The 27,870-nt window shown below is 37.8% G+C and overlaps 1 protein-coding gene across 1 annotated transcript; it reads left to right on the top strand.

Moving 5' to 3' along the window:
• Nucleotides 1–2,214: 2,214 nt before the first annotated feature.
• E2F8 (E2F transcription factor 8) lies at nucleotides 2,215–26,692 on the top strand. The gene is made up of 13 exons (XM_051964608.1): nucleotides 2,215–2,301; nucleotides 3,416–3,545; nucleotides 8,523–8,801; nucleotides 9,144–9,300; nucleotides 12,174–12,485; nucleotides 12,690–12,851; nucleotides 16,596–16,733; nucleotides 19,251–19,454; nucleotides 19,783–19,870; nucleotides 20,150–20,699; nucleotides 24,380–24,512; nucleotides 24,709–25,106; nucleotides 25,902–26,692. The coding sequence occupies exons 2-13, from the start codon at nucleotides 3,531–3,533 to the stop codon at nucleotides 26,079–26,081; spliced, it is 2,616 nt and encodes an 871-aa protein (XP_051820568.1). The 5' UTR covers nucleotides 2,215–2,301; nucleotides 3,416–3,530; the 3' UTR covers nucleotides 26,082–26,692.
• Nucleotides 26,693–27,870: the final 1,178 nt, after the last annotated feature.

Below are 27,870 nucleotides of genomic sequence, written 5' to 3'. Positions count from 1 at the left end.
ACTTAAGTCTGGATTGGGGCACCAGAAAAAATTGTTCCATTAAGTGTACTAAATGTAATTACTGTAAAACTACATACTAAGTCTGCCAAAAAAAAAAAAAAAAAAAAGAGCCAATTACTGCATTCTGCTTATAGATAATGTTTCATTAGCATATAACCCACTGACCTTTTCTTTTTTAATCAGACTGCCAGGGGAATGTATTTAAAACACAAATCCTGTATAACCTGATGTTGTGTCAAAAAATGGACTTCAGCAAAATATCACCCAATCAGGTTATATATTTTCTACAAATCCATGACAGTTTCCACTCCATTTACTTGGACTATCCAAAACAATCTTGAGAAAATCAGGAAAGACAGAAAAGCTGACCAGAACAAGATCTAAGGCTGAGCAAAAATGGTATAACCTCTTCTCTATATCTGAGATGTTTCTTGGCCCTTATCTTATGGGGGACAATATAAGAATGTGTTTGGTTTGAAGCAAGTAACTAGTGATTCATTGCCACATAAAGTAAGCCAATTGGACTGGAGTAGCAAGGCCAGGGAGACTTTAGGTGGCTTAGTGAGAAGAGATAACAAAAAAGGGAGGGTTACAGAATAAGAGGAAGAGATCAAACTAAACAACATAAAATGGATGGCTGCTCTGATCCTGGGGGAGTTGGGCAATAGGAACTGCCTAGCAAAACCAGAAACACCAGCAACTTGAAAAGAAACAGGGGAAGAAAAAGGAGGGAAACGAAGAAGAGAGAGGAAAAGAGAGGAAAAAGGAAGGGGAGGAAGGGAGAGGGATAAAAAGAGGAGAGGGAAGGAGGAGGGGGGAGACAGACAGAGAGAGAGAGAGAGAGAGAGACAGAGACAGAGACAAAAAGAGATAAGAGACAGAAAGAGACATAGAAACAGACAGACAGACAGGCAGACAGACACACACACCACAATCACACGCCGAGAGACACAGAGAAAAGAGGGAAAGTAAGGGGAGAGGAAAAGAGAGGGGGAAAGGAAGGAGAGGAATAAAAATAGGAGAGAAGAGGAAAAGAGAGGTGAAAGAGGAAGAAAAAGAAACAGAAATACGGATACAGTGAGGAAAGAGAAGGGGAGAGGGGAAAAGGGAGACAGAGAAAGAGACATACAGGGAAACACAGGGACAGAGATTCAGAGACAGACAGACAGACACACACACACACAGAAAGCGAGGAGAAGAAAAAAGCAAATTAGGAGAAGAGGGAGACAGGCAGGGGCAGTGAAAGAAATAAATTGCAGTATTTATACATATCCGGCTCTAAAAGCTCCTTCTTGATTCTCTGAGACTCAGGTTCCCCATTTGTACAGGGGGGGAGGGGGTGGCTAGATGACCTTCAAGGTCTACCTCGGGACTTAGGCAGCAGAGAAGGGGGAGGGGAAGATGCAAGGAAGGCAGGAGGAGGGAAGTCGGCAGGAGTTGGCGGGTTTTCAACTTTAAATTCCCTCCACACCTAACTCCACATCTTTTGCACAAAGCTCTTCAGGCCCCATTTCTAGCAGCGGGGGATCAGATTTCCAAGTCATCCACAGTCTGATTTTCAGAAGCGGGGATAGAGCGCTTATCTTTAGGGTAAAGCCTCCCGGAGCCCCATTTCTGGCAGCTGGGATTCCAAGTCATAAATACCCTGATTTTCGGACCGGGAGCGGAGAGCAGCCTCCGCCCCCACTTTCTCTGAGATTCCCAAAGGTAAGAAGGGCGGAGTAGGCAGGTGTGGCACCCTCCAGTGTGGAAGGAACCTGGCTTGGCCACTGGAAGAGAGGCCAGGGACAGGAGCCGGAGTCGCGGACCCAGTCCGCTCTCAGGTACCGGGCGAATCCTGAGGGGAGCCAAAAAAAAAAAAAAAGTTTCTTAACTTTTTGCCCAACTTGGCGGGGAGGGAGGCGCCGACCTCTGATTGGCTAGCGGCTCTTGGCGGGAGATTCGGATTGGCCGAGAAGGGTCCGAACGGGACGGGGCGGGTCCGCGGGGGAGCGGCCCTCCCAGATCCAACCCGTCCTAGCTGCTCGCGCCGACAGCGGGTTAATTTCAAATCGGGGGCTCCGGGGAGGTCACGCGCCCGCCGTTCCGCCACCCTCCCGCCGGGCCACCGACGGACACTCCCGCTCCGCCTTCCACACCCACCTCCAAGTGACACCTGGACAGACGGACGGGCGGCGGCGCCGGCCGCGGGATCCCGAGGCTCGGGCGGGACGCAGGGAACTAGGAAGAGGAGGAGGAGGAGCAGCAGGAGCAGCAGAGGCGGCCTCCTTCCCTCCTACCGGGGGCCGCCCACCCCGACAGGTGAGGGGGCTCCCGGGCCCAGTCGGACGGCCGCGGTCCCTGCAGGGATCCGGGACACCGGGCATTCCCTAGCCGGGCGGCCCAGCCGAGTAGAGCCCGGCCGGCCCGAGGGGGCGGGAAGGCGGCCCGGCGGTTTCCCGCCTCCCCCTCCGGCGCCCGCGGAAGGAGGAGCCGAGCTCCCGCGCTAAGGGGGGTGGGGCAGGGGCCGGGGGCTTCCCGGGGAGATCTGGGGGGATGGGAAAGGGGCTGCTGGCGCTAGCGACGGCGCGGGGTCGCCGGCCGACCTGCCCGCCTTCCAGCTCGCAATCCCCGCGCTCTGCTGGGCGGCACCCGCCACGGTCCGGGTTTTCCCCGCCAAATTTTTAAATCGAAGTCTGAAGGTTGGGGCCCGCCCCCTGTCCAGAGAACCAATCGCGGGCGGGCGACCGGACCTCTCATTGGTCTGCGCCTGTTACCCTGGAGACCACGAGGAAGCTGTCAAGGAACTGTCCTCAAGGTGGGCGGAGGGGAGGGGCAGTTAGGCAGAGAGGGAAGTTCCTTGGACCCGCGCTAGTGGCACTCAGAGCCCTAGGGCTCTTAGCGGGATGCCTTTTGGATTTCCCGGGTAAATAAAGACTAGCCTAGAGAAAGAAAAAAAATTTTTTGAAAAAAATAGTAATGAATCCTTAGCAACAAATTATCGAATTGTATATGTAGCTATATCAGGAAGGAATTTCCCTATTGAGAATTCCTTACACCATTGCAATTGTGCTTACTATGGCCACCATACACACACACACACACACACACACACACACACACAATAAATTATTTAAATTGGTATGTGTATTTGTTAGCTGCCTGATTACTTATCATTGGGTTATAGCCACAATTTGAAATTCTTTCCATCATTTGCTGTTTAATTATATCTCCATCAGAATTCTGAAAAGTTATCATTGGTTATCATATCTATACCAGTAATAAAAGTGTAGCCCATTTCCTTTTGGTTTTCATATTTCTTTCAGAGAGCTGGGTGACAGGCAAAGGCTCCATTAGACTTTCCAAGAAATAATCTTCTCTTGTGCATTATATTTTCCCTTTTTAAAAAATTAACTTTTTTCTTTTTGTCTTGAAGGATATTACAAATTTATTTAAAAAAATAATATATGCTGGCATGTATGAGCCATCAGAATTTCTAAGAGAAAATCAACATCTTTAATTTTTAAGAAAATATATGAAGAGTTTACAAAATGGAGAATGAAAAGGTATTGTGATTTCCATATCCATATATTTCTACAATTTTAAAGTGTAATGCCTCTTACTTTACTCTGACTTTCAGGGTTTGTTTATTTGTTTTTTTCTTTTCAAGAAAATGGTGCCTAAACTTATTAAATAAAGCTAAGGTTTGGGGGTTTGGTTTTGGAGGGGTTTTTTTTGGAGGGGTACTTTACTGAGACCACATCCTCTTCTATAAATTTCTCTGTGAAGACAGAGGGGTTAAAAAAAAAAAACAAACTAATTTGTTTGTGCCAATGTAAAAGAAAAAAAAAAAGGAAGTTCTATGCAGTTGATCCTAGATCTATGAAATTATTCTACAATTTTCAGTAGTTTAGGTCAAAGATTGACCATCAAAAATCAGATGAAAAAATGCTGTAAGAATAGAATATGAACACATCTATCATACAAAAGGAGTAAATGATATACATAGTCTCCTAATAGTCTTGTTAAGCTGTTAAAACTGAAAAATATAGTGTCCCAAAAATTTTGGTGCCATTCTAAGTGCAGTATTTTCATTTTCACTTTGACAATTCTGAAGGTAATATTATCACCAAGATTTTGCTGGGTACTCTACAGTGAATCGGTCTCACAAGATTTCAGAGTTGATTTCCTTTACCAAGGATGATCTTTCCCTCTTCCCCCCAGCTCTCATATATTATCCAGATGACTATGATAAACCATAAAAATATGTGCAAACAAGTATACCCCCTTGTTCCCAGAAGTTAAATATAGAAGATTAAGAATGCCTCTCATTACTGTTAGTTGAAGTAGAATAGCAACCATCCAGTTCCTTCTAATTCCCAGAGTTCGAGTTGAGGAAATCAAACCCAAGTGATTTGTCTCCATTATGAAAAATCTTATTTGGGCAACATCTCTAATGTGGATGCTAACAATGATTGCTGTTAATTCCAACTAAAGTTGTATGGATTCTCTTTAATCCAAGAATATAAAGTTACTGAGGAGTAAGAACAGACTTGTTTCTGCATTGAATCAATAATGGAAATTAATCAATAATCATTTATTAAGTTGCTCTTTTGTACATAGCATTGTATTAGGTCCTGAGAAATATAAAGTCAAAAGTGAAACAGCTTCTGATCCAAGAGGTTACATTCTATTTTATACATTTTATCTTATATATACATTATCAAATAGAATAAATTCAAGGTAAACCAGAGGGGATGGAAGGAGGGGAATAGAAGAGGGAGGCATCTGGGAAAACTTTGTGTAGAAGGTGGTACCTGGGCAGAATTTTGAAGGAAAAAACATTACCTAAGAGGAGGGAGTGTGTTCCCAACCTGGAGAGGACAGCAATCCATGCATTGTCTTGGAGATGGGAGATGGAGTATCCCATGTAAAGAAGAACAAGGCCAGTTGGGCTAGAGCAGAGTGTGGGAGGGCATGTAATATATAATAAGATTACAAAAGCAGGGCTAGAGTCAGGTTGTAAAGGGCTTTCAAAGTGAAACAAAAGAGCTTCTTTTTGTTCCTAGAGACAATGGGAGCCCTTGGAGTTTACTGAGTAGGAGAATGACACAGTCCTTTCTTACTCCTTAGAAAATCACTTTGGTGATTGAGGAGGATGGATTGCTATAGAGAGAGAGATTTGAGACTGGGACACCAATAAGGAGGCTATTGGTATAGACCACGCAGATGATGAAGGCCTGAGCCGGTATGGTGGCAGTGAGAATGGAGAAAATGGAAAATGTAAGAGAGAATGTGGCTGTAGAGAGGATAAGATATGGTGGCTGATTGAATATTTTAGACAAGGGAAAGGAACCAAATCTGAATGTCTGGAAGGAGGGTGGTGCCCTTGACAGAAATAGAGAAAGAGCCTGAATTGGCAATCTGATGAACTAGGTGCTAATTTCCCCTTGGTGGCTAGTTGTTGTCTCTCCCCTGTACCATTTCTCTGTAAAGCAAAGGACCTGGAGAGCGTCGTACACAGGCTTCATGTTCAAAGGCACTAGAGGAGGCCATCCCTCTTGTTTTACAGTTGAGGAACCTGAAGCCCCCAGATGTCCAAGAACTTGCACAATGTCATACAGTTAGTGACTCAGCTAGGAGTTCATCCCTAGTCCCTGCTTTCAGATCTAAGTCTTCTTCCCACTCTATCAAAGCCTCTTCCAGCTCTAAAGTGTTGTGAGTTTATGATCATCAGGAACGTGTACTATTTTAGGGCTTTGCATCCTACAAGTTCAAGTTTAAAATAGATACTTTGATGAGTCTTTGATCTCACCCCTTACCTGTGCAGAATATAACCCATTCATACCTTAGCTTGTGTAATTCTTGGTCCTTATCCTTCAATAAATTGTACTTAGGGGACACACTCATTGTGCTGGAAGTTATACTCTGGTATTTAATGTTTCACGGACACTAATGCATGATCAGACTCATCTTTCACTTTTATTACATGACCAGCCCATCTTCTCTCAGTCACATGTGTCATTGATGAGACTTTAATACTACTGCAGTTAATCAGTTGATAAGCATTTTTCATGTGCCTTATATGTGTATGATGCTAAGCTCTGAAGATAACACAAAAATAAACAATCCTTGAGCCTCAGAGAGCTTACATTTCTACCAAGGAAGAAAGCATGTATATATAAAATAAATGAATGCTTTTTAAAATAAGTTTTTTGTTGCTATCTTCTTTTTCTTACATGATCATGGTTATTACAAGTACCCCTTTTCCCCATCCCAGAGAACTATCCTGTAGAACAAATAGTCATTTTTTTAAAGGAAAAAACCAGCACAAAACTGATCATTACACTGAAAGATGTCCAAGAATATGCTCAAGGTGTAGAGCTTGTGAACCTCCCACAAAGGAGTGGATTGAGAGAGCCTTTTTTTGTACCTCTTTAGTTGAGTGATTTTATGCTTGATCTGTATAATTTGGAGAAGGAAATAGCAAACCACTATCTCTCCAAGAAAACCTAAAAAGGAGTCACAAAGAGTCTGCCATGACTGAACAACAATTGATTTTTTAGTGTATAGCTCTATACAGTTTAGTTATTGAGTACATTTTTTCCTTGGCTCTGCTTACTTCACTCTGCATCAATACTTGAACTGAATTATGAAAGATTCTGAGGGATGAAGTGAGAGAAGGCAATGTCTTTCAGTGCAAAAGAATAAAGAGGAAAGATGGAGTGTTTTATGTGAGGAACAGGAAGGAGGGCTATTTGACTGGACTGGAGAGAGCATCAAGGGGAGAATATCTGATAAAATTAAAAAACTGGGCTGTAAAGTTTTAAACTTTAAATGCCAAAAATAAGAATTGATATTTCATTCTGAAGATAAAAGGGAATTGCTGATATTGATTGAATAGGGGAGTGACATGGTTTCTTTTTTGGGGAAATCATTTAGGCAGTTACTTCTTGTTCCCAAGTCACTCATTCATGATGTCTTTGCACTTCTTTTGGGGGCACCAGCATTTTTAATTCTGATGATGTCATGGTGTTCCGCGTTGGAAGGGAGAAAGGTAGAAATTGCTCAAAGCAGGAATCTGGGGAACTACCAGTGTTAATTGTGGTTAGGATGCAAATGGTGGAACATGAGATAGCGGAGAGTTAGCCATTGTCTTATACTCCAGTCAGGAGCTCTGCTGCCCTCTAATGGTCAGGAGTTGTATTGTGCTCCTAAGTGTGACCATGAGCCAGCCTTAATTCATTCCATATCTCTATTGCCCCATGGGCCTGGTGCTTGTTTGATATGGTGAATAACCATTGAATTTTATCTCATCATGAAGTGCACTATATTAGCTTTGAATCTTTTCAAACTAAAAAGACTTTTAAAATGGATCAAAACATTAGATATAGAAGGTTTGAGGCAATGTTTGATTTCTAGGTAATTAATGGTAATATTAAATGGCTATTCTGTTACTGTAATGAGGGAGGCAGAATGGCTGAGCTCCAGAAGCAGGAAGACGGCAACTGCTGTCAGTATGCCAAATAAGGGCATTAATCTCTCCTGCAGCAAGGCTTCCTGCCTATAGGCCAATGTACAAAAATAGAGATAGCTCCGGCTTCTCCAGGGTCATGTTACCTAACCAGGCCCTTAGCCTGTGCCTGGAGAGCTTATTGTATCGACAGCAAAGTGATTCAGCTCCAGGGAGTCTGGTTTCCTTCGTGACTTTTCCTATATTTTGAACTTATCTGCCCTTGTGGAAAATCTTGAGCATTGCTCTATTCTAAGAGCTGTTTTTAAAGTGTAACACACAGACTTTAGCGACAGATTGTCCAACAAGCCTGGTTACAAGATCAATAACAGCTACATTCTTCCTTAACAATATCTTGGGGTCCTAGGATTTAGAGCTGGAGAAGGCCTAATCCAATGCCTTAATTTTATAGATGAGTAAATGAAGGCTTAGAGGGTAAATGACTTACCCAGATTGTACAATACAGAGTTGGATTTAAATTCAAGTCCTTTGACTCCAGATCTTGTTTGGCCCTTCCCTGTTTTTTGCACAGATTATTAGAGGTCATAGGAGTGTAACATCTGGGCAGATTGCTAATGGATATTATCATTTCTACTTGTTTTTCTTATTCTTTTTTTTTTATAATCTTTCTGACTTTTCTTTTCTGAAAATATTTATAAACCTAAAGATGAATAAAGTTTAAAGTTGGAAGAGACCTCAGACAAGAAATGAATACAATCCCTCTGGTAGCAGTAAGCCCCTTCACTGTATGCTGTCAATTGAAGCTTGATGGCTACTTCCTGAGAATATGGAAGAGTACATGTTGGACTAAATGGCCTCTGAAGTCCCTTCCATCTCAGATTCTACAACTTTATCAAGTTCACCTCATTTTGGAAATAGATAAACTGAGCTAAGCAAAGAGAAAGGACCTCTCCAAGGTTATACAAGGAATGATAAAAATAGATTTGAATTCAGATCTCTATTTGTAAATTAATTAAGATGAAGATATTTATTATATCATGAATGTAATTTTTTTTTTTTCTGATTACAGGAAAATCATTTCTTTGAGCCACATAAAAGGATATTGATAAAAACTCCACAGAAGGAGTCAGCTACTTCAAATTCAGTATTAGCAGAGATTCAGCCCAACTTTGGACCATTAACAACACCCACAAAGCCTAAGGAAATCTCTCCAGGTGAACCATGGACGCCAACAGCGAACCTTAAAATGTTGATCAGTGCTGCTAGTCCTGAAATCCGAAACAGAGATCAGAAAAGAGGATTGTCTGACAATAGGACTGGAATCCTTGAGGCCAAAGATTGTTTACATGTAGGTTTTTAAAGGGCTCAGGATACTGTTTGACCAATGAAGATACTGAAAGAATGGCAGCAGGAACAATTTTGAGAGATCACTGTCATTTATCTAATTTAAAATAAGACATGGTTTTAGCCAAAAAATTTTAGGAATTCTGGGATGCTGGTATTTTTAGAATTAGATTGCTTTTCAAATCTGCCAAGTAAGGTTTACTAGTATATTTCTTTTTTCAAAGCTTTGCAGCTGTTGAAACTATAGCACATGGTGTAAGTATTAGTCATTAAGCGCAGGTGCCCCTAATAAATCTGTCAAGCTTTACATTTCTATATTTAAAGTAATTTTTATCTTCTTGTGCAGGAACATTTATCTGGAGATGAATATGAGAAATCTCAACCAAGTCGTAAAGAAAAAAGTTTAGGATTATTGTGTCATAAATTCTTAGCACGATATCCTAACTATCCTAACCCTGCTGTGAATAATGACATTTGTCTTGATGAAGTAGCAGAAGAGCTCAGTAAGTATATGAATGTGTGTGTGTGTGTATGTGTGTGTGTGTGTGTGTGTGTGTGTGTGAATGTATTAGAGTGACTATATATACATGTATATATATGGGACAGCTACATGGTATAGAGTGCTGGGCCTGGAGTCAGGAAGACTCATCTTCCTGAGTTCAAACATGGCTTCAGACACTTACTAGCTATGTGACCCTGGGCAAGTCACTTAACCCTGTTTTCCTCAGTTTCCTCATCTGGAAAATGAGCTGGAGAAGGAAATTGCAAACCACTCCAGTATCTTTGCCAAGAAACCCTGAATGGGGTTATGAAGAGTCGGACATGACTGAACAACAAATATATACTCATGGCGATCTGTCCTAATCTAATAATCTTTTATCAGTTGAATATGGCCCAACTGGTATGGTAAGTTTCTAAAGTAAAAATTGAATAGTTTTTATTTATTTGAGAATATGTTCTTGCTGGTCTTGCATACTTAATCCTTGCAAAGCTTGAAAGTAGTATATAATTAGGTTAAATTAGTGTTTGTAGATAATCTTAGAATTGTGTGAATTTTGTGTGATTTTCTGCCTACTTTTCTGATCGAGGAAAAATTCCTCGGAATTCTGATGAGAAACTTCTCTGTATTTAGAGACTCAGCTTTGGACCTTATTTATTTGGTCAATTGCCAGAACTATTGTCTATTCACTTTGTACTCCATGCATATAGCCTTGGAGAACACAACATAAACTCTCTTCCTATGTCTTGATGAGGCAAATGGAATAAGATATTTTGAAGGTACAAGTATATTCCAAAAACATTTCTATCATGTGATTTTTAAAAGAAAGCTTTGAAACATTCAAAGGCAAAAATAGTTTCATGGAGAAAGTAATATGGTGGAAAATAAGGGATCTGTAGTCATGGGATCTAGGTTCAAATGCTATCTATGCTACTTACTAATTCATCTAAAATGAGGGGGTTAGATTAGTGCATTCCAGCTCTCAAGTCTAGGATCTTCTGAATGTCTAACTATGAAAATTCGTATTTTGAATATGTTTTTCAGGCTGAGCCTCTAGCTTACTGTGTTCACAAGTGATTTCTTTCCTTCTGCTTTCCTCTGCTTTTTAAAGTGGAAATTAACCAAACTTCAATGTTATCATGAAGACTAATGGGTTTGTTAAGTTCATTAACTTTGGCACAGTGGTGCTAAGGAAGGTTGTTGGGGTTGTATCTTTGTATCTTTTTACATCCTGTCCTCCCATATCCCCTTCCTTAAACATATACTATACTTAGTCATATAAATGCAAAACTATTAAATCATATCTTAAAATCAAAACTGGGTATGTGGCCATATTTTGAGCTACTGAAGTGAATCAAAAAATCTGCATGTAATAGACATACAAATCAATGTAACTATGATTTCAATAATATAATAATAATATAATTTATCAACCTATAGAGAAAATACCTCAAATCTTAAGGGTTTTTAAAGTTTTTTAATGTATGTTTAAAATATATTAATATGTTTTATATTATATATACATATACATGTATATATAATATAAAACATATTAATATATTTTAAACATACTAGCAGATAAAATGTCACATTTAAAAATTATACAACTTGGATTGGTCTATTTTGTCCATAATATCATTTCATATTAAAAAGATGGACCTTTGTTTCAGGGAGAAGTTTGGGATCATTAAAAGAACTTGCCATTTTCCAAAGGCAGTCCAGCCTGCTTTCCTCCTCCTGTTCAGTTATGAGTTCAACTCATTGTCCACTTGCAGTGTTTGTACAGTATGTATTTGTATATGTATGTATATATCTTCTGATGGATGAGTTCTATAGATTGTCCATCCAACTGCATATCATAATCAGGACAATAAGCATTTTTCATCCACTTGGTTTTCCTGTGTGGATAGTTAGATTGCTCTTTTTAAACAATTATGGATGTCATGCGAGAAGCTCTACAGTGTTCTGGGACTTGAAACAATCAATCTTTTTAATATTACTATTCTTCTGGTATTACTCTCCTGACTACAAATTATGGAATATTAGCGTCTACAAAGAATTAAAATTGAAAATCATTCAAAAGGCAATGGAAATGCCTATGGTGGACAGCAACAGGCTTATAGCACTACTATATAAGGATATATATTACATAAGGATACTATATAAGGAATATAAGGAACTACAAAGGAGTAAAGGGTTCCATCAAAGAAATATGTGAGAGAAAAAGAAGATGGGCTGGTCACATGGTGATAGTGAGGGATGACCATCGGACTATACTCCTTTGACCTCCTTTCAAGGTCAAGACAAAGTAAGAAAGGCTGCAACACATAGGTGGACCTTTTGTGATGAACATATGGGAGGAAGTGGACAAAACTTTCGTAGGAATGACATGCGTAGATGGTTTGCTTTCATCATCATTGAAGGGAATATCTATGAATACATTCATGGATTGTTTGTAATCATCTTGTTGTAGTGACGTTATTGGCATTCTTGAAGCAGTGTTTTTTTTTTGTTTTTTTGTTTTTTTTAAATTTTTGCCATTTAGAATTAAGAATAGCAGCCATTGCATCTGAAAGAAAGGTATTGAACATGTGAATTCTAAATTCTTTATGACATTCCAAAATATGGAATAGTCTAAATACCTTAATATCACAGAATTATTTATACCCATAATTGTCAAAAATGGGCTGAAAATATGGCCTATCAATGTCTATTTTATTTGTTTTTCCAGATATATTATCAATGTGCTTGAAGTTAATATTTTTATTAGTTAAAACTTCATCAAAACTAAAGGAAAAAAAAATCCAATTTAAAGTACCCTAAAGAATCTTCTTAAGATAATTTGAAAGTAATAGTTAATTGTCCTTTTTTTTGTAGATGTGGAGCGTAGACGTATTTATGATATTGTGAATGTCCTAGAAAGTTTGCATATGGTCAGTCGCCTGGCAAAGAACAGATATACTTGGCATGGACGTCACAATCTCAACAAAACCCTTGGAACTTTGAAAAGCGTTGGTATGGAGAACAAATATGCAGAACAGATCATGATGATCAAGAAGAGAGAGTATGAGCAAGAGTTTGATTTCAATAGTGACAAAAGTGAAGAGCCCACAGTGAAACCTGGCTCTGGTCAAAATGGACATTCTGATATGTGCTTTGTGGAACTTCCTGGAGTAGAATTTAGAGCAGGTAAGACCTTTTTTTTTTTTTTTTTGAAAAGAGCTGTTTGTATGTTTAATTTTTCTTTATAAAGAAAATATGGGTCTTTTTCAAAATTTTATAGTTGTCATGCATGTTACAAGTTGTGTCATTTTCAACTTTTTTTAACCATATATATTTCAGCTTCTCAGTGATTTTAATTTTTTTAATCCCTTCTCTCTTTTTTTTGCATAGCCTCTGTAAATAGTCGAAAAGACAAGTCCTTAAGAGTGATGAGCCAGAAATTTGTGATGCTGTTTCTTGTATCCACCCCTCAAATAGTAAGCCTTGAAGTTGCCGCCAAAATTTTAATTGGTGAGGACCATGTAGAAGACTTGGATAAAAGCAAGTTTAAAAGTAAGTGTGCTGCTAATATTGCTTAGATTTACTGACGTTCAAATCCAGCTTGAGAATTTACTAATAAAGACTTGGTGTATAATTGCAGCCTCTTAGGCTGTTTTTAAATTCCTTTGGAAGTTGTGATATAGTGCTCTAAATCAGATAGGATTCATTTTGTCAGAGATAATTATATTTGATGCCAAAAATAGCTCTCTAAATTGTTTTCCACGGTTCTCGAAAACACAGTAGGTCTTATTTCTAGAAAAGGCATTTGGGTCAGAATATTTAACATTTAAAGTAAAAACAAAGAACAATATTTGTTAATTTCTTCTAAACCCAGGAAGTTTTCAGGAGAGGAGGGGGTTCAAACATTTTTGGGAAGCCTTAGCTCCTACCCCCATCCTCACCATCACTTCTACTCTAAGAATCTCTTTTGTTGAGGAACTACTTTCATTTTATTGAAGCCTTGAAATGGACTAGAAGAGGACATAGTTACTGTTGGGAGAGTCTTTGAGCAGAGGAAGGAGGGAGAGAGTCCTCTGCTATATGCATTCTTCTCCTTATTGGGAATCCTAGCAAACTCTAGAGAAGGGAGCTTAGCAAAGAAAGAAACATGGGAGCAACAGCTTAGTCACGTCTCTCCTCTCAGATGGGGCTTTGACACTCACCAGAGATCCCATTCTACCTATGTGTCATCCTGCTTCCAACTTCCTTAGCTGGCGTGTAGAACAGCACCTGAAATCAACCATACATAAATCTTGTAAGATCATAGGGTCTTGAATCCAACTCCTTGATATTTCAAAGGTGGAGAGTGAGACCCAGAGAGATTATGACCTGGCCAAGGTCTCACAAGTACCAAAAAGTGGGGATAGATTTTGAAGCCATATCATGATAGTAAATCCAGTGTTCTTTTTGCTATATCATAACTGAAGAAACTGAGGAAGTTAGAAACTGGAAGGTAGAACTTAATTCTGTCTCCTCATTTTTCACCTAAGGAAATTCCTCCAAGAGAAGTTAACAGACCAAGCTGGCATGGTAATAGCAGAATAGTTGAGATTAGAACATTGGCCTTCTGACTCCTAGTTCAGTGCTATTTCTGCCTCTTGTCTATATTCACTGCCTATGGGAAATGCACTTTTGAAAATAAAAAAAGACTAGTTACTGTCTTAGATACTGTGACATGGAATACAGGAAACAAGAGAGGGATGCGTTCCTTGAGTTCTGGCCAAGAATGGGAGCCCAAAGCTGGTGGGCCCTGATAGGGCAAGCAAGACTAAAGCTGTGCTTCCTGTTTCCCTTCTAGTTCTCAACAGCTTCGGAATTTTAAGAGACATAAAACAGAACTGTTAAAGCAAGCTTGAACATACTTTTTTTCTCTCTCAACATTCTAAGGACAAATCTTTTTGTTTATTTTTGTCATCCTTCTTCTGATACTTTCAGACACACTCACATTTTTGTGACTAAAAGCATTATAAGCATTATTAGCTTCTTTAAATTGCCCAGATTGGTTCTTGGTACAGTGGAAAAAATGGCTGACTCTGCAGTCAGAAGGCGGGGTTCAAATCCTGCTTCTGACTCTAATTAAATATGTGACCTTGGACAAGCATGTCACTTTACTTCTTTTTGTCTCCAATACTTTATAGTAGCTAGCCTTGAGGATCCCTTTCATCTATTGATCATCAATCCTGTCTCTTATTCTATAAAACTGGGATAGCAACAGCCCCTCCCTCTTCGGAGGATCGAAAGAAGGAGATGTGCAAAAATTAAGAAACAATGTAAATGTTAGCAGTTATTTTTACTTCTCAGTAAGGCACCCAACAGCCCTTTTATCTTTGACAGCTTAGCAAGAAACATTATCACATAAATGAACTGTTTGTATAGAATATCTCTACTGTGCTAGGGATAAACCAACTTGTTATCATCATAATAACAACTTACATTATATAGCTTTGTTAAGGTTTGCAAAGCATCATCTTCCTTAAAACCCTGTAAGCTAAGAAGTACAGAGATTTCCTTACCTATTAATGTACCTATGAAGACAGAAGGAAATGGAAAATCAAGGCAATAATCCACATCATTTGGGTTGAAAAATCTGCCATTTCCACAAGGGAAAATTGTCTGTATTATGCATTTGGGTTACAACAGACAATGTTCCACTCTCCATTTCATTTTATTTGTCTAGACACAGCTTTAGATTCATCCTTTACTTCTGAAATCAGTATAATTCGTTAAAACCCCGGGGAGTTAAGAACCCTCTGGCTCGGCTATGAAGACACAACTAAATTTATAAATGGTTACCATTTGCTATGATGGCACATCACTGGGGAGGTATATACAGGCCTTTTCAATAATATATATGCCAGTGTAGGCTGGCTTTTCAAAACTACAGAATGTAGCTCGGTCTTTAACTTGGTCGTGTTATATATCATTGTTAGAAATGACCAAGAAGGAGCTTCGTATGTTAGAGAGAAAACTGATGTCAGCAGACAGAAATTCAAATCCCATCCGACCCTACCTAGCTGTCTATCCTTATGTCATCTAAGTTTTCTGAATCTCAGTTCTTTTATCTTGTGAAATTTTGCCTTAGGGTTCCATAAGCCCTTTGCAAATCTTAAAGCTGTATTCAAGTGTGAGTTATAACTACAAAGAAAAACCAAAAGTAGATTCTGCTTTGTACCTCTTATTACCTTCTCCTATAAAATTCTGCACAACATATTGAAAGACTCTTAAGAATTAAGCCATTGAAATATATATATAATATATATAATAATTACCTCAGTGCCAGTTTCTTTCATCAAGATGTGTTTCTGTTCATTCAAAATTTAAGACTCAACAAATTCTTATGTTTAAAATGAATGACAGGTTCATGACATTGCGATTGCTACTCGCAGGAAAATGCCATGCTGTGCGCTCACCATGATGAACTTCGATTAGGTCAAAGAAAAATTAATTTTAGAATAGATTGTATGACATGAACAGGACCACCCAGCGTGGTGTGCCCTTGTCAGAGAAGGTGCTATGCTCTGTGAGCAAAGCAGAATTGCATTAGCTCAGAAGAAATGCAAGATGTACAGAGTTAAACATTCCACCTCAAATGTTCATAGGAATTGTTTGTGTCTGGTCTGTGGCTGAGCATTCTAAGCTTGTATTGGTCTGATCAGCCACAGTTGGACATACTAACTTGACTCTAACATAGTAATGTCTTTTTGGTCCTCAAGAACAAAACATAATAACCAATATTTAAAATACTTGCCTGTTATTTTCTCATTCCTGGAAAATTAGCTACCAAGTGATGAATTTGGTGGTAAGAGGAGCCTAGAAGTATTGCCATCTACATCATAGAATATAAATATCAACCTGAAAGGGATTATAGGCTATCCAGTCCATACTTCTCATTTTATAGGTTCATGAAAACTGAAGCTTAAAAAAAGTTAAATGATTTGCCCAAATTTACATCGGTAATAGGGACAGTGGCAGGATTTAAACCTGGAAATCTGTAAATCTTTAAACAGTGTTCTTTCTCCTGTACTACCCTGTCTTACTAGAGGGACTATCTGATGAGATCATAATCTTTTGAGATGGCTTGAAAAAATGGACAAGTAAATATTGCCACTGGAATAACTTAGAAAAGTAGACTCACTTTTTTACTTCTTTGACAGTTTGGTTATATTAAATAAATATAGTATTTATTTTCATGTGAAAATGTTTGGGAAAACAGACTAAAAGAATCTTCAATTAATTGTTCCATTTACTTGATTCCAGCTAAAATTAGAAGGCTATATGATATAGCAAATGTTCTGAGTAGTCTGGAGCTTATCAAGAAAGTTCATGTTACAGAGGAAAGAGGGCGAAAACCAGCTTTTAAATGGACAGGACCAGAAATCTGTCCAAATTCCACAGGTGTGTATTTTTTTCTTCCTTTTCTTGGCTCCATTGTTTTGATTTAATATACATATAGAGAATTTCTCATCCACCTCCCACCCCCCACCCCCCAAGAGATTGTGAAAGCATACCTCAAATATGTTTCCTTAGAACCATCTGTACTGAGTCAGGACTGGGGCCGAGTGTGGACCACAACATAGTATTTTTACTTTTTTTTGTTAATTTGCTTGTATTTTATTTTCTCATTTTTTCCCTTTTTGATCTGGTTTTTCTTTTGCAGCATGGTAATTGTGGAAATATGTATAGAAGAACTGCACATATTTAACATAGATTGGATTACTTGCTGCCTAGGGAAAGGGATAGGGGGAAGGAGAGAGAAAAAAATTTGGAACACAAGGTTTTGCAAGGGTGAATATTGACAATTTTCCATGCATATATTTTGAAAATAAAAAGCTTCAAAAATTAAAAAAAATAAAAACAACTCTCCCTCCCATCCTCTGTCAGCTCACTTTCCTTGTTTCACATCTCACCAAGAATATAGAAGCCATTGACCTGTGAGCTCCTTCTTTCCCCCTTCTCTACATCTCTTCATGACATCCTCCATTCCCCTCTTTTTTACTTTTAGTCTCTTATAAAGAAATGACTCTTTTCCTTGCTAAAACCAACTTTGATCCCATCCTCTCCTCCTTTCTTTGGCAGATTGGCCCCAAAACAATTATTCTGTCTCTCATCTTAATGATTTCCCTATTATAAGGTTACTTTCTTGCTGCTAGCAAACATGCTCTCAATCTTGCTATCCCTCAAACTTATCACTTATCCACCCTTGCTGTCACTGTCAAACTTGTTAAAGAAAACTTACTCATTTTTTGCCTCTATTTCCTCTCCTTTTACTCACTTCTCAACCCTTTTAAAGCTGGCTCCCGATCTTATGACTCAATTGCTTTCTCCAAAGTTGCCAATAATCTAGGCTGTTTTTCCATGCTTGGAATGTGTTTCTTATCTCAACCTCTTGGAATCCTTAATTTCCTTCAAAACTGAGCTGTCAGCTCAGTCACCAACTTATCAACGAACCCTTTCCTGATCTTCCCATATCCTAGTGGAGTTTTGTTGTGTGTTTTTTTGGATTATTTGTTTAGTTATGTTTTGTTTTTGCTTCCTTTGTATTACTTTGTATTTATTTGGCATGTATTCTATATGTCCTATACCTTGTTTCCCTAAATAGAATTTAAGCCCCTTGAGAGTTTCATTTTTTTCTCTATCCCATTGTCTGACACAATGCTTGGGATATAGTTTGTGCTTAATAAATGGTTTTTGGTTGATTAACTTTTGCAATTCTCAGTTCTCCCTATAGCTCTCTTCTTATTTTTCTTAGAAACATCTTTATAAATCCACTATTGAGTTTCCAGACATCATAGCTGAAGATTACTTCTATAGTTTCACTGCCTTAAATGTACCAGTATGATGTTCAGACTGTTTAATTTCTTATCTGTAATATATGATTACATGTGTTATGTAATCATATATTACCTATTGCATTTTGTTTTCTTATTTTTTTTCCTTTTTGATCTGATTTTTCTTGTGCAGCATAGTAATTGTGGAAATATGTATAAAAGAACTGCACATATTTAACATATATTAGATTACTTGCTGTCCAGAGGAAGAAGTAGGGAAAAGGAAAGAGGAAAAACATTTGAAACACAATCTCCTTTTTTTTTTAAGTCACACGCATCCTCTCATCATATCTCTTCCATCACTTAGACATGGCATTGTTAATAATATAGTCTTTTTATTTTTATTACTGCATTTTGCAAGTTTCTTATAATTTGAAGATTGTGGTGTCTATAATTCTCAACAATAGCTTCCATAGGAGAACAGTGGTTTTAAAAAGGGAGGCTTATATGATAGTGATCATTGTAATCAGTGCTCATTTTCCTAAATTCCAAACAACAGGATCTTTTCCTCGATTATTCTGAGCTCAGGGGACTGCCCCTACAGCTATACATACTCACCTGGATCATATCCACTTTATAATCAGCATGATCTCTTAAAATACATGAAGTGATTGAAAAACATTGAGTCTTTCAACAAGCACCTCTTCTTAAGATGTCTCCTATTCAATGCCTACTTCAAGAAAATTATTTCTAGATAATCAAAGGAAAACAAATATAATTTAAAAATACAACTCCACCTTCACTTTCAAAGCCCAGAGAATGAAATGTCATCATGAAAGCACTTGAGGAAAGTGTAAAAAACTCTGTGGATGGATAGAAGGCATCATCAGTGTTATTATTTTGCAGCTCAGTGATCTTTGAAACTATGGCTGACTTTTTCTTCATCATGCAGCCAACTTGACTTCACTGTTAACATCTAAATTTTTAGTCTGTAGCTCTCCACTGAGGACAATTTTTGATTTCTTCTTTTATGAGATGTTAGTAATTATTACTTAAAGGATGCTCAGAAGAACATTTTTAATTTAAGTGCATATGTATTTAATCCACTGTATACGTTGTAATGCATTGATCTCTTGTGTTTCAGTTCTGAGTCCTGTAACTTCTTTTGACTCATGTGATTTGGAGCCATCTCATTCTTCTAAAGAACAGTGTGCTAAGAATCTTTTCTCTGCCACTGGGAAACCAAACTTTACTAGGCATCCATCTCTAATAAAACTAGTAAAGAGTATAGAAAATGACCGAAGAAAGATTAATTCAGCTCCCAGTAGCCCCATCAAGACCAGTAAAGGTAGGTATTTGACAAAGAAGACTTTAGGATGTTCCACTAACAGTAATAGGCTCTTTCTACCACAAAGCATTTTTATTGAATTGCTTTAGAATCTATTAAATTAATTCAGTAAATTAGAGAATTATAATAACCTTTATTCACTCAAATGTTCTCAGCTTCTAAATCATGCATGAAGCAAGTGGTACGAATAGAATTTTATGGAGTCTAATTTGCTTAATGACTTTGGGACAAAAACATTAAATGTTTTCATACAACTCCTCTCATGGTGGTTTTGTATGGAAAAATGTGTCTGTTCTTTGCCTTAATCTACATCATTCTATTTTACCAGCTGAGAGTTCTCTGAAGTCAGCGCCCTTCCCAAGTAAAATGGCTCAACTTGCAGCTATTTGCAAAATGCAATTAGAAGAGCAATCAAGGTAGGCTGGGTTTTAATAATGTGCTGAATTAATTTCCTCTGATTTACTTGGTTTGCTTATCTTACCCAAGAATATTGATTAAACTTAGGAACTGGTGTGATTTTTTTTTTATTATTATTATTACTCAGCTTTCAAATTACTTTCAAATAATATTGGGATTTTACATAAGCTCCCATAAAAAACTAAATTTTTTTTTAACCTAAAAATTTGAAATGAAAGAATGTTTCATAATTGTTATTATTGATTTTTCAATGGGTGGATTTTTATTTTGTTTTTTAGTGAACTAAAAAAGAAGGTGAAAATGCAATTGACAAGACCTACTGTGCACTGTCAATCTCTTGACTTCATAGCAAATTCTGAGCCTAACCGAAGCTTGGCTTCCTCCCAGACACCATCTCTCATTCAGCCGCTAGGTGTCCTACCTCTGATCCACAGCCCCTTATCTTCTGCAGTGCCTGTAATTATGCCTCATGCCCATTCGGGCGCCTCCTATGCAATCTATCTGCATCCTTCCCAGGCCCAAACTGTGACACCCCAAAACCTGAATTCCACAGTACATACTGTTCCCTGTACTAATGTAACTGGAATTAAAGGTTCTGCTGAGAGTATTACAAAAGTGACCACGGAAAAAATCGCTAATGATGTGGTCAAATCTGATGTCACCACTAAGCCTGGGAAAGCGTTGCCCACCTCTGAAGGACAAATCTCAAGAAACGAGGAAAGAGAACCAACTGCCGAAAGATGTTTGAAGAGACAGAATGTGCTGGAGGACAACAGTTCCAAAAAAAAATTTAAAGAGGACCTAAAAGGACTGGAAAATGTCCCAGCAGTAAGTGAAGTCCTTCATTGTTCAGACCCAGAAGCTCCCTTAGGGGGTTAGTCCAGTAGTTAGCGGTTTACGAACCTTCCAGACTCAGAAGCAGCTTCTCAGTAGAAGTAGATGCCCTTCTCGGCGTCCTAAACTGAGCTCCAGGCATCACATACAGTTAATCTCCTGCCTAGGATCACCGCTCAGCGCCTTTAACCTTTGCAGGCGGGATTACTTGAGGAACTTTCAAGCAATCCCAGTACTGGCTCTTAAGTTAAGTGTTCCCGGCAGTTATATGGTACATGAGCACCTGTTCTAATAGGTTGAAGGAATTTATGAGTTGAGGTAGCGCCAAATGAATATGCACTTCCAACAGTCTTTATAAAAGCTATTCTCTGAGTCACACCCTACAGAGTCACTTAAATATTTAGTGATTGGAAGAGAAATCCTAAAATCTCTTCTCCCCCCCCCATCTTTAAAATTTATTTCACTGTCAAGTCACTTAAAATACATTTACAAAGAAACATATAGATAGAAAACTTAAAGTGGACATTGGTAGCCTTAGGAAATGGGATATGTGGATTTTGTAAGGATATTGATATGTTAACTTTTCATATATAAATAAATTAAATTCTGTGTGGAAGATGATATAATCCATGGAAATAGAATTGGCTTTCAGTTTTTGCTTTGTTAGCAATTTCTTATTTGACCTTGGGCAAATTAATCTCACTATTTGAGTTTCTGTGTTTAGTGAATGTTGTACTTCTATTGTAGATATATTTACAGGAATTTTCTGAAGATATATAATTTGTGGAAAAGGGTATATGTAAATAAGTTTGAGATTTTCTAAAACACACAAACTGTTGGGTATTATCTATTGTTAGTACAGTTCTAGCTAATGAGTTGTTTCACTTTAGGCTGACTATAGGCCTTGCAATGATCATTCCCAATATGGATTTTTTTTTCTGATATTATGATAGTAATATCATTTTTAAGAAAGAGAAGTAGAAAAGGAACTACATTGGGGATCTCTTTGCCTAGTATATTTTTTAAGCTCCTGGGATATATGCGACAGTGGTCTGAAATATTTCAATGAACTTCAAAGACCTTATCATGAGGTCATAAGACCCTAAAACATTGCTAAATACCTTAAGGATTTTACCTCTTCTATTTCATAATCTTGTAAGATTTTACTGTTCTTTCAGCATTTGTAAGCCTGAAATCTTGTAAAGCTTTAGGACTGGAGAGGTCTTTAGAAGAGAAAGAGGGGGAGGCAATAAGCCTTTATAGAAAGACTACTCTGTGCCAGGCACTGAGCTAAAAGTGCTTTACAAAGATGCCATTTGATCCTTATAAAGCCTTTGGGAGGCAGGAACCCCTAATATTATTATCCACATTTTACACTTGAAGAAACTGAGGGAAATAGGTTACATGCCTTGTCCAGTGTCACACAACTACTAAGTGTCTGAAGGGGGAGTTAGACTCAGGTCTTCTTGATCTCATGCTCAGCACTCTATCCGTTGTGCCCCCTAGCTGCTTCTAATTAGGAATACACTCTTCTCTAGCAGTAATGGATTTGTTTTCAGGGCAGATTTGAAAGTGGTATTGGATGAGCACTTATTAAAAATGGTGCAGAGGGATTACTCTGTAGGTCCAGGCTGGGTGAGCTGCTCTCTATGGCCTTTCAAACTCTGAGATTCTGTGATTTTAATGTAATTGCAATAATATGGATACTGCCTCCACTCATACAGATTGCAACCCCTCCATATTTTAGTAGACAGTCTTTATAAGTTGTTGTGGCTGAAAAATAACAGCCATTCATTGTCCAACCTTTTGGCTAGAGTGGTCCTGACTTGAACAAGGAAATAGATCAAATTTCAATTTTGTCATTAACTAACTGAGACCATGTGCAAGTCATTCTTTTCAAGGACTTACGTTTCCTCCTCTGTAAAATTAGGAACTTGGACTAGATGACTTCTCAGATTCCTTCTAGTTTTAACTATGTTAATTAATAGCTAACATTTATATAGTTCCTACTATGTGCCAAGCCCTTTGCTAAGCATTTTATAAATATCATCTCCTTTCATCCTCATAACCATCCTGGGAGGAAGGCGCTATTATCTCCATATTCAAGATGGGCAAACTGAGGCAAGCAGAAATTACTTTATCTCAGTCACCTAGCTAGTAGGCATCTAAGGCTAGATTTGAATTTGAATCCAGAGTAGTATTCTATCCACTGTACCACCTAGCTGCTCCCCAAAATAAAACATTACCTAACTCTAGGAGTCAAGAGATTGCCTTTGGTGAGCATAGTATCATAGAAAGTCAGTGCCATCTCTACAAAGATGAAGCATTATAGTAAACTGACAACTTAGAGACAGCTTCATTGTCCAAGAGTGAATTACTTGGTGGACATATAGAATCATAATCAGTCAGAAGCACTTACTTTGTACTAACCAGGGATACAAAGAAAGGTAAAACCCAATCTGCCCCAATGGCCTTTTAAGCTGGAAAAGTTCTAGTAGACCTTAGAGATTTAAACTAATCCTTTCATTTTGTGAGGAAACAGTCCTAAAAAAGTAACTGATTTCCCAATTTCACTGAGCTAGAATGGGGAATGGAAGAGCAAGGACTCTCAGATCTTCAGACTAATCTCTTGGTGCTATTTCTGTTTCTAGAATTATCTTGAAAAAGAAAAGGGTTTTATGGCAGATAAAATTTAGAAGAAATGCCTTTAATTGTTGGCTGGTTTTCTCATGTTCGGGTTGAAATGGATTTTTTAAGCATTTGATTTCCTCATGAATGTTTTCTCCTTCTTGCATGGTGTAATGATAAGGCAGATGTAAGTGAGAAGAAGTGATGACCAGGACTTTCCATATTCAGAAGAACTTGACAAGTTTGGGGGAATTTGGAGGTTTTTGTTCAGAGTTATACTGTTTCACAGAGTGATCCCATTTTAAAAAATACATTTTTTCTTTTCCATCTTCTATCAAATCTTAAGAACATGATTATAATCGTTATCCATTTACCATTCCTTGTAGCATCTTGAGAATCTTTGAAATAGATGATTTGATAAGTCCAGCTGCCACCTTCATTTAAATCTGATTTGGTCCTTTGATAATTCTCTTTATGTCTGAGAGGTCAAAACAAGATTTTAGCATTTTGTGGTAATGAGCTTCTCTGGTTCTTCAGGAAACCCATATTTATATTCAGTAAACATGGTATCTCAGGCAGATGTTATTTTCACTCTTTGTGACCCCTTTTGGGGTTTTCTTGACAACAGTACTGCAGAGTGATTTGCCCTTTTCTTCTCCAACTCATTTTACAGAGGTAACTAAGGCAAAAAAGGTGAAATGACACAAATAGTAAATATATGAAGTCAGATTTGAACTCAGAAAGATAAGTCTTTTGACTTCAAACCTGCATACTATCCACTGAGCCACAAAGCTGCTCATCTTGTGGGTAGATATCTTCATCCTTTTTTGAAACTGCAGGAAAAATTTCTAAGAACCATTTCAGGACCTCTAAGAATTGATTTCCTCAGGAAGCCACTAGAAGACTAAGAAACAATTCCAAAATAATTGTTTTCCTATAAACTGTGCATGATAAATAGCTGAATCCCATCAGCCTAAGAAGAAAGCAGACATGTTTTTGTTTTTTTTTCACTTTGTGTAGCAAAACCACCTCTCCTTGTTTTCCAGACCTTGTTTCCATCAGGATATCTCATTCCTCTCACACAGTGCCCGTCGCTTAGTACAGAGTCCATTTTGTCTCACAAAGAAAATGCAGGTGCTTGTTCTCCAAATAATAGGATCTACAACTCGCCAATTACAGGTGTGTTTGCTTTAAAACTTCCATCTGAAAAAAAAATGTAAACTTTTTTTTAACATGTAGTTGGGGAAAAAATAAATTATTAAAAAACCTAAAAAACTTGTTCATAGGTGAGTGGCTGTCATGTACTTGAGCTATATCAACCTTTCAGTCACTTACCTCTTCTTTTCATATTTTGTTTTCTGCTTTTGCCTTGTAGGTGTTATTCCTGTGACAACATCTGACCTCAGTGCTGTGAATTTTCCCACTTTTCATGTTACACCTTTGAAACTGATGGTCTCACCAACCTCTGTAGGAACCGTACCTGTTGTGAACAGCCCATCCCTTCCTTCTTCAAGCCATTCCATTCCTGTCCAAAACCCGAGTTCAGCCATCGTAAACTTTACCCTGCAACATTTAGGGTTAATATCTCCAGGTGTGCAGGTGTCTGCAAATGCTGGTGCTGGCTCTGTTCCAGCATCTCCAAGAACAGAGCCTGTTAGCGCTCCATCTGAGACCACAGGCATGCAGCAAGGGAAGGTCACCAAGCACGAGTCACCTGTGCCAGGACGTGGTCAGGTGAATGGACAATCCATCACTGTGACTACAGGCCAGCAGGTAGGACTGTTGACTAATTAAGCCATTTTAATTTCATTTGATATATGAGTCATTGTTTGCTATGCTAATAAGATCTAAATGTCATTTTCATGTTGGAACATCTTCCTTAGATGACTTTCTTTTATAGTTATTTTTTCATTCTCATTTTAGGGATTATTATGACAGCTAAGTATTCTGATTCCCCTTTTGATCATGTTATAAATAAAAAATGGTAATAACCTAACATCTACCATACAATGGAAAAATGAATTAGCTCCATTGGGAACTGCTGAATTTTTTTTTTCCCCATTTGAGTATGAGAAGAGCTACTTATGGTATAAAGGATGTCTTCTTCACAAAAAGGCTAAAAAAAAGCTACATTTGAGAAGATTTATACAATATTCCTACTAGATTATTCTATATAGTTTCTTGAAAATACGTTCTAGTCAGCCTTTTGACAGAATGGCAAACAATCATTTGCATTTCTTGGCTACACTTCAAACATATAGGTCTACATGTGGTGATCTAAGAGACATGGTGAACATAGAGAGATCCTTCTCCTTTACAGAGTCCCCTCAGATACATTGTCATTGGAGTTTAAGGCTCCAGTGAATAACCTAGCTATTGTTTATCATCTTGCCTCAATGAAAACTAGTATGAAAATCACAAGTGAACAACTTGTTGTGATTTGCATAGCAGGTGTCTAGATATGCTGTATTTTCAACATGTTAAATGTTAGACTAGGCCAATTTTTATGTTCCCGTTAAACATATATTTAGTCTTGACTGATTTTCTTTTCCATTTCCTTTCAATTAGCCTGTTCCAGTGACACCCAAAGGATCACAATTAATGACTGAAAACTTCTTTCGAACACCAGGAGGACCGACTAAACTGGCTCCAACTTGTGACGATTTGGATGGTGCTCATAAAACCTCTCTGGGACCTCTCTTTGTCCCACAGCGAAAGCTTGAAGTGTCTACAGAAGATGTCCACTAATGATGTCAGCCAAACCTTGATGCTTAATAAATATTTGAATTAATAGGAAGAGAGCTTAACACAAAAAATTTTAACATGCTTATTTGGAGAACAGGTACTACCCCAGAAAAGTTGTAAATATGTTTAACAACTGCTTAATGCAGAGCAGACTCTTACTTTAATGTGTGTGTATATGTATACATATATATGTGTGTATATATATATATATTTGTATAAGTACAGTCTTTAATACTACAAAATTAATGAAAGAATATTGAACTCAGGTACATTACCTTCTGGGAAAGATTCATTATTTCAACGAAATACTCTGTACCTGTGATATTCCACAGAGTAACTGTTCTTAGTTACAATTTACTCTTGAAAACTAAATTATATTGGCATATCAGAACAACATTCTACTGCACTTTGCACAAGAAGTGCAATGTATAATATTGTATTTCTAAATAGGTGGGCCTATAGCTATATTTTTTAATGTCTTTGATCCCATGTTCTTACAGTAATGTCTTTTTGTAAAGGTAGGAATGAATCTTAATCAAGTCTATGAAAGAAGGAATTATTTATATAATGTATTTTTAATCATAAATTGTTCAAATTAAAACTTTTCTAAAACATCTTAATGTTTTCATTTGGACCTTGTGGAAAGTAGTTTTGCTAATGATGTGATCTGTAGTGCCAGTGATTGGAAGGTGGTGTAAAGTGTTAGTTTGTATCCCAATACTGCAGCGAGAAGAGTAGTTGTAAGCATTGGAAAGTTCTCCTATCCTATATGATAAAGCGTCTGAGGGAAAGGAATAAGTCAATGGAAAGGTGATGGAAGATCATGGATTCTTTGGAGGGGAAATGAAATAGAGACCAGATACAAAGTTGTTCACCTGGTACATTAGCCATAAACTATATGGCAAAAGAAGAAGCTGGTGGTTCTCCAATCTTTATCCTGGTTCCTCAATGCCCCAGGGGAAAGACTTCTGCAAAGTGTTCATACTACTCCTGGACATGGATGTGGAATTGAATAGCAGGAAACTCTAATTCCCTTCATGCCCAAGAGATAATACTTTCTGGAAACCTCTGTGGGCTCCGGGAAGAATTAAGCTGAAATTTTTAAGAATATACCTACCTAAGCCCTTAGCAGTGGAAGGCCTGCACTTTAGTAATCATACAAATTCTGCAGCAGTTTTTGAACCTTCTTATTTAGGTTCAAACCAAGAATAAAGAATATTTATTCTACAAACATTTAAAATTTCTTTTGAATGGCGCTTTGAAAGATCCAAGGTTTAATCTCTTCTCGTTATTCCCTTCAGTGAGAGGCCATAATCCTTCCAATCTTCATTTTATGCCTTTTTTATCCATGTGTTCTCATACATCCTAGTTCCTTCAAGTGACTTGATGTGAAATTGTCATGAACCATTTGAGTTGTCTCTTGACTTCCATTCTCTATAATCAACCCATCTCCTCTGGCTGCCAATAAAATAATCCTAATATATACTGTTCCACTTCTTGCATACATGCCATACTGGGTAATCTACTGCAATCTTTTTATCTCTATAATGTGGCTTTCCATTGTCCTTTGGGTTATTTGTCATTTTAACTCTTAAGATCATGATGCTCCATGATTTTTTATTCAGAATAGCATCACTGGGAGAATTTCATGAGAAAAAGATGGTTTTTGTTTGGGGTTTTTTTGATTGTTGGGTTTTTTTGTTTGTTTTTTTTTTTTTTGGTAAAGCAGAACAACTTTGAAATTGTTAAAAAACAAGACAAAACAAAAAACTGGTTTCCCAAATTTCCTACC

This window comes from Antechinus flavipes, chromosome 6, assembly GCF_016432865.1.
Source record: "Antechinus flavipes isolate AdamAnt ecotype Samford, QLD, Australia chromosome 6, AdamAnt_v2, whole genome shotgun sequence".
Taxonomy (NCBI): Eukaryota; Metazoa; Chordata; class Mammalia; order Dasyuromorphia; family Dasyuridae; genus Antechinus; species Antechinus flavipes.
This window is presented reverse-complemented; position numbering and strand designations above follow the sequence as displayed.

Excerpts from the sequence above, each read along its gene's own strand:
- E2F8 (XM_051964608.1), top strand. Across the intron at positions 16,734-19,250 it reads AATCTGTCCAAATTCCACAG|TTCTGAGTCCTGTAACTTCT; the intron begins GTGTGTATTTTT and ends CTTGTGTTTCAG. Across the intron at positions 20,700-24,379 it reads GACTGGAAAATGTCCCAGCA|ACCTTGTTTCCATCAGGATA; the intron begins GTAAGTGAAGTC and ends CTTGTTTTCCAG.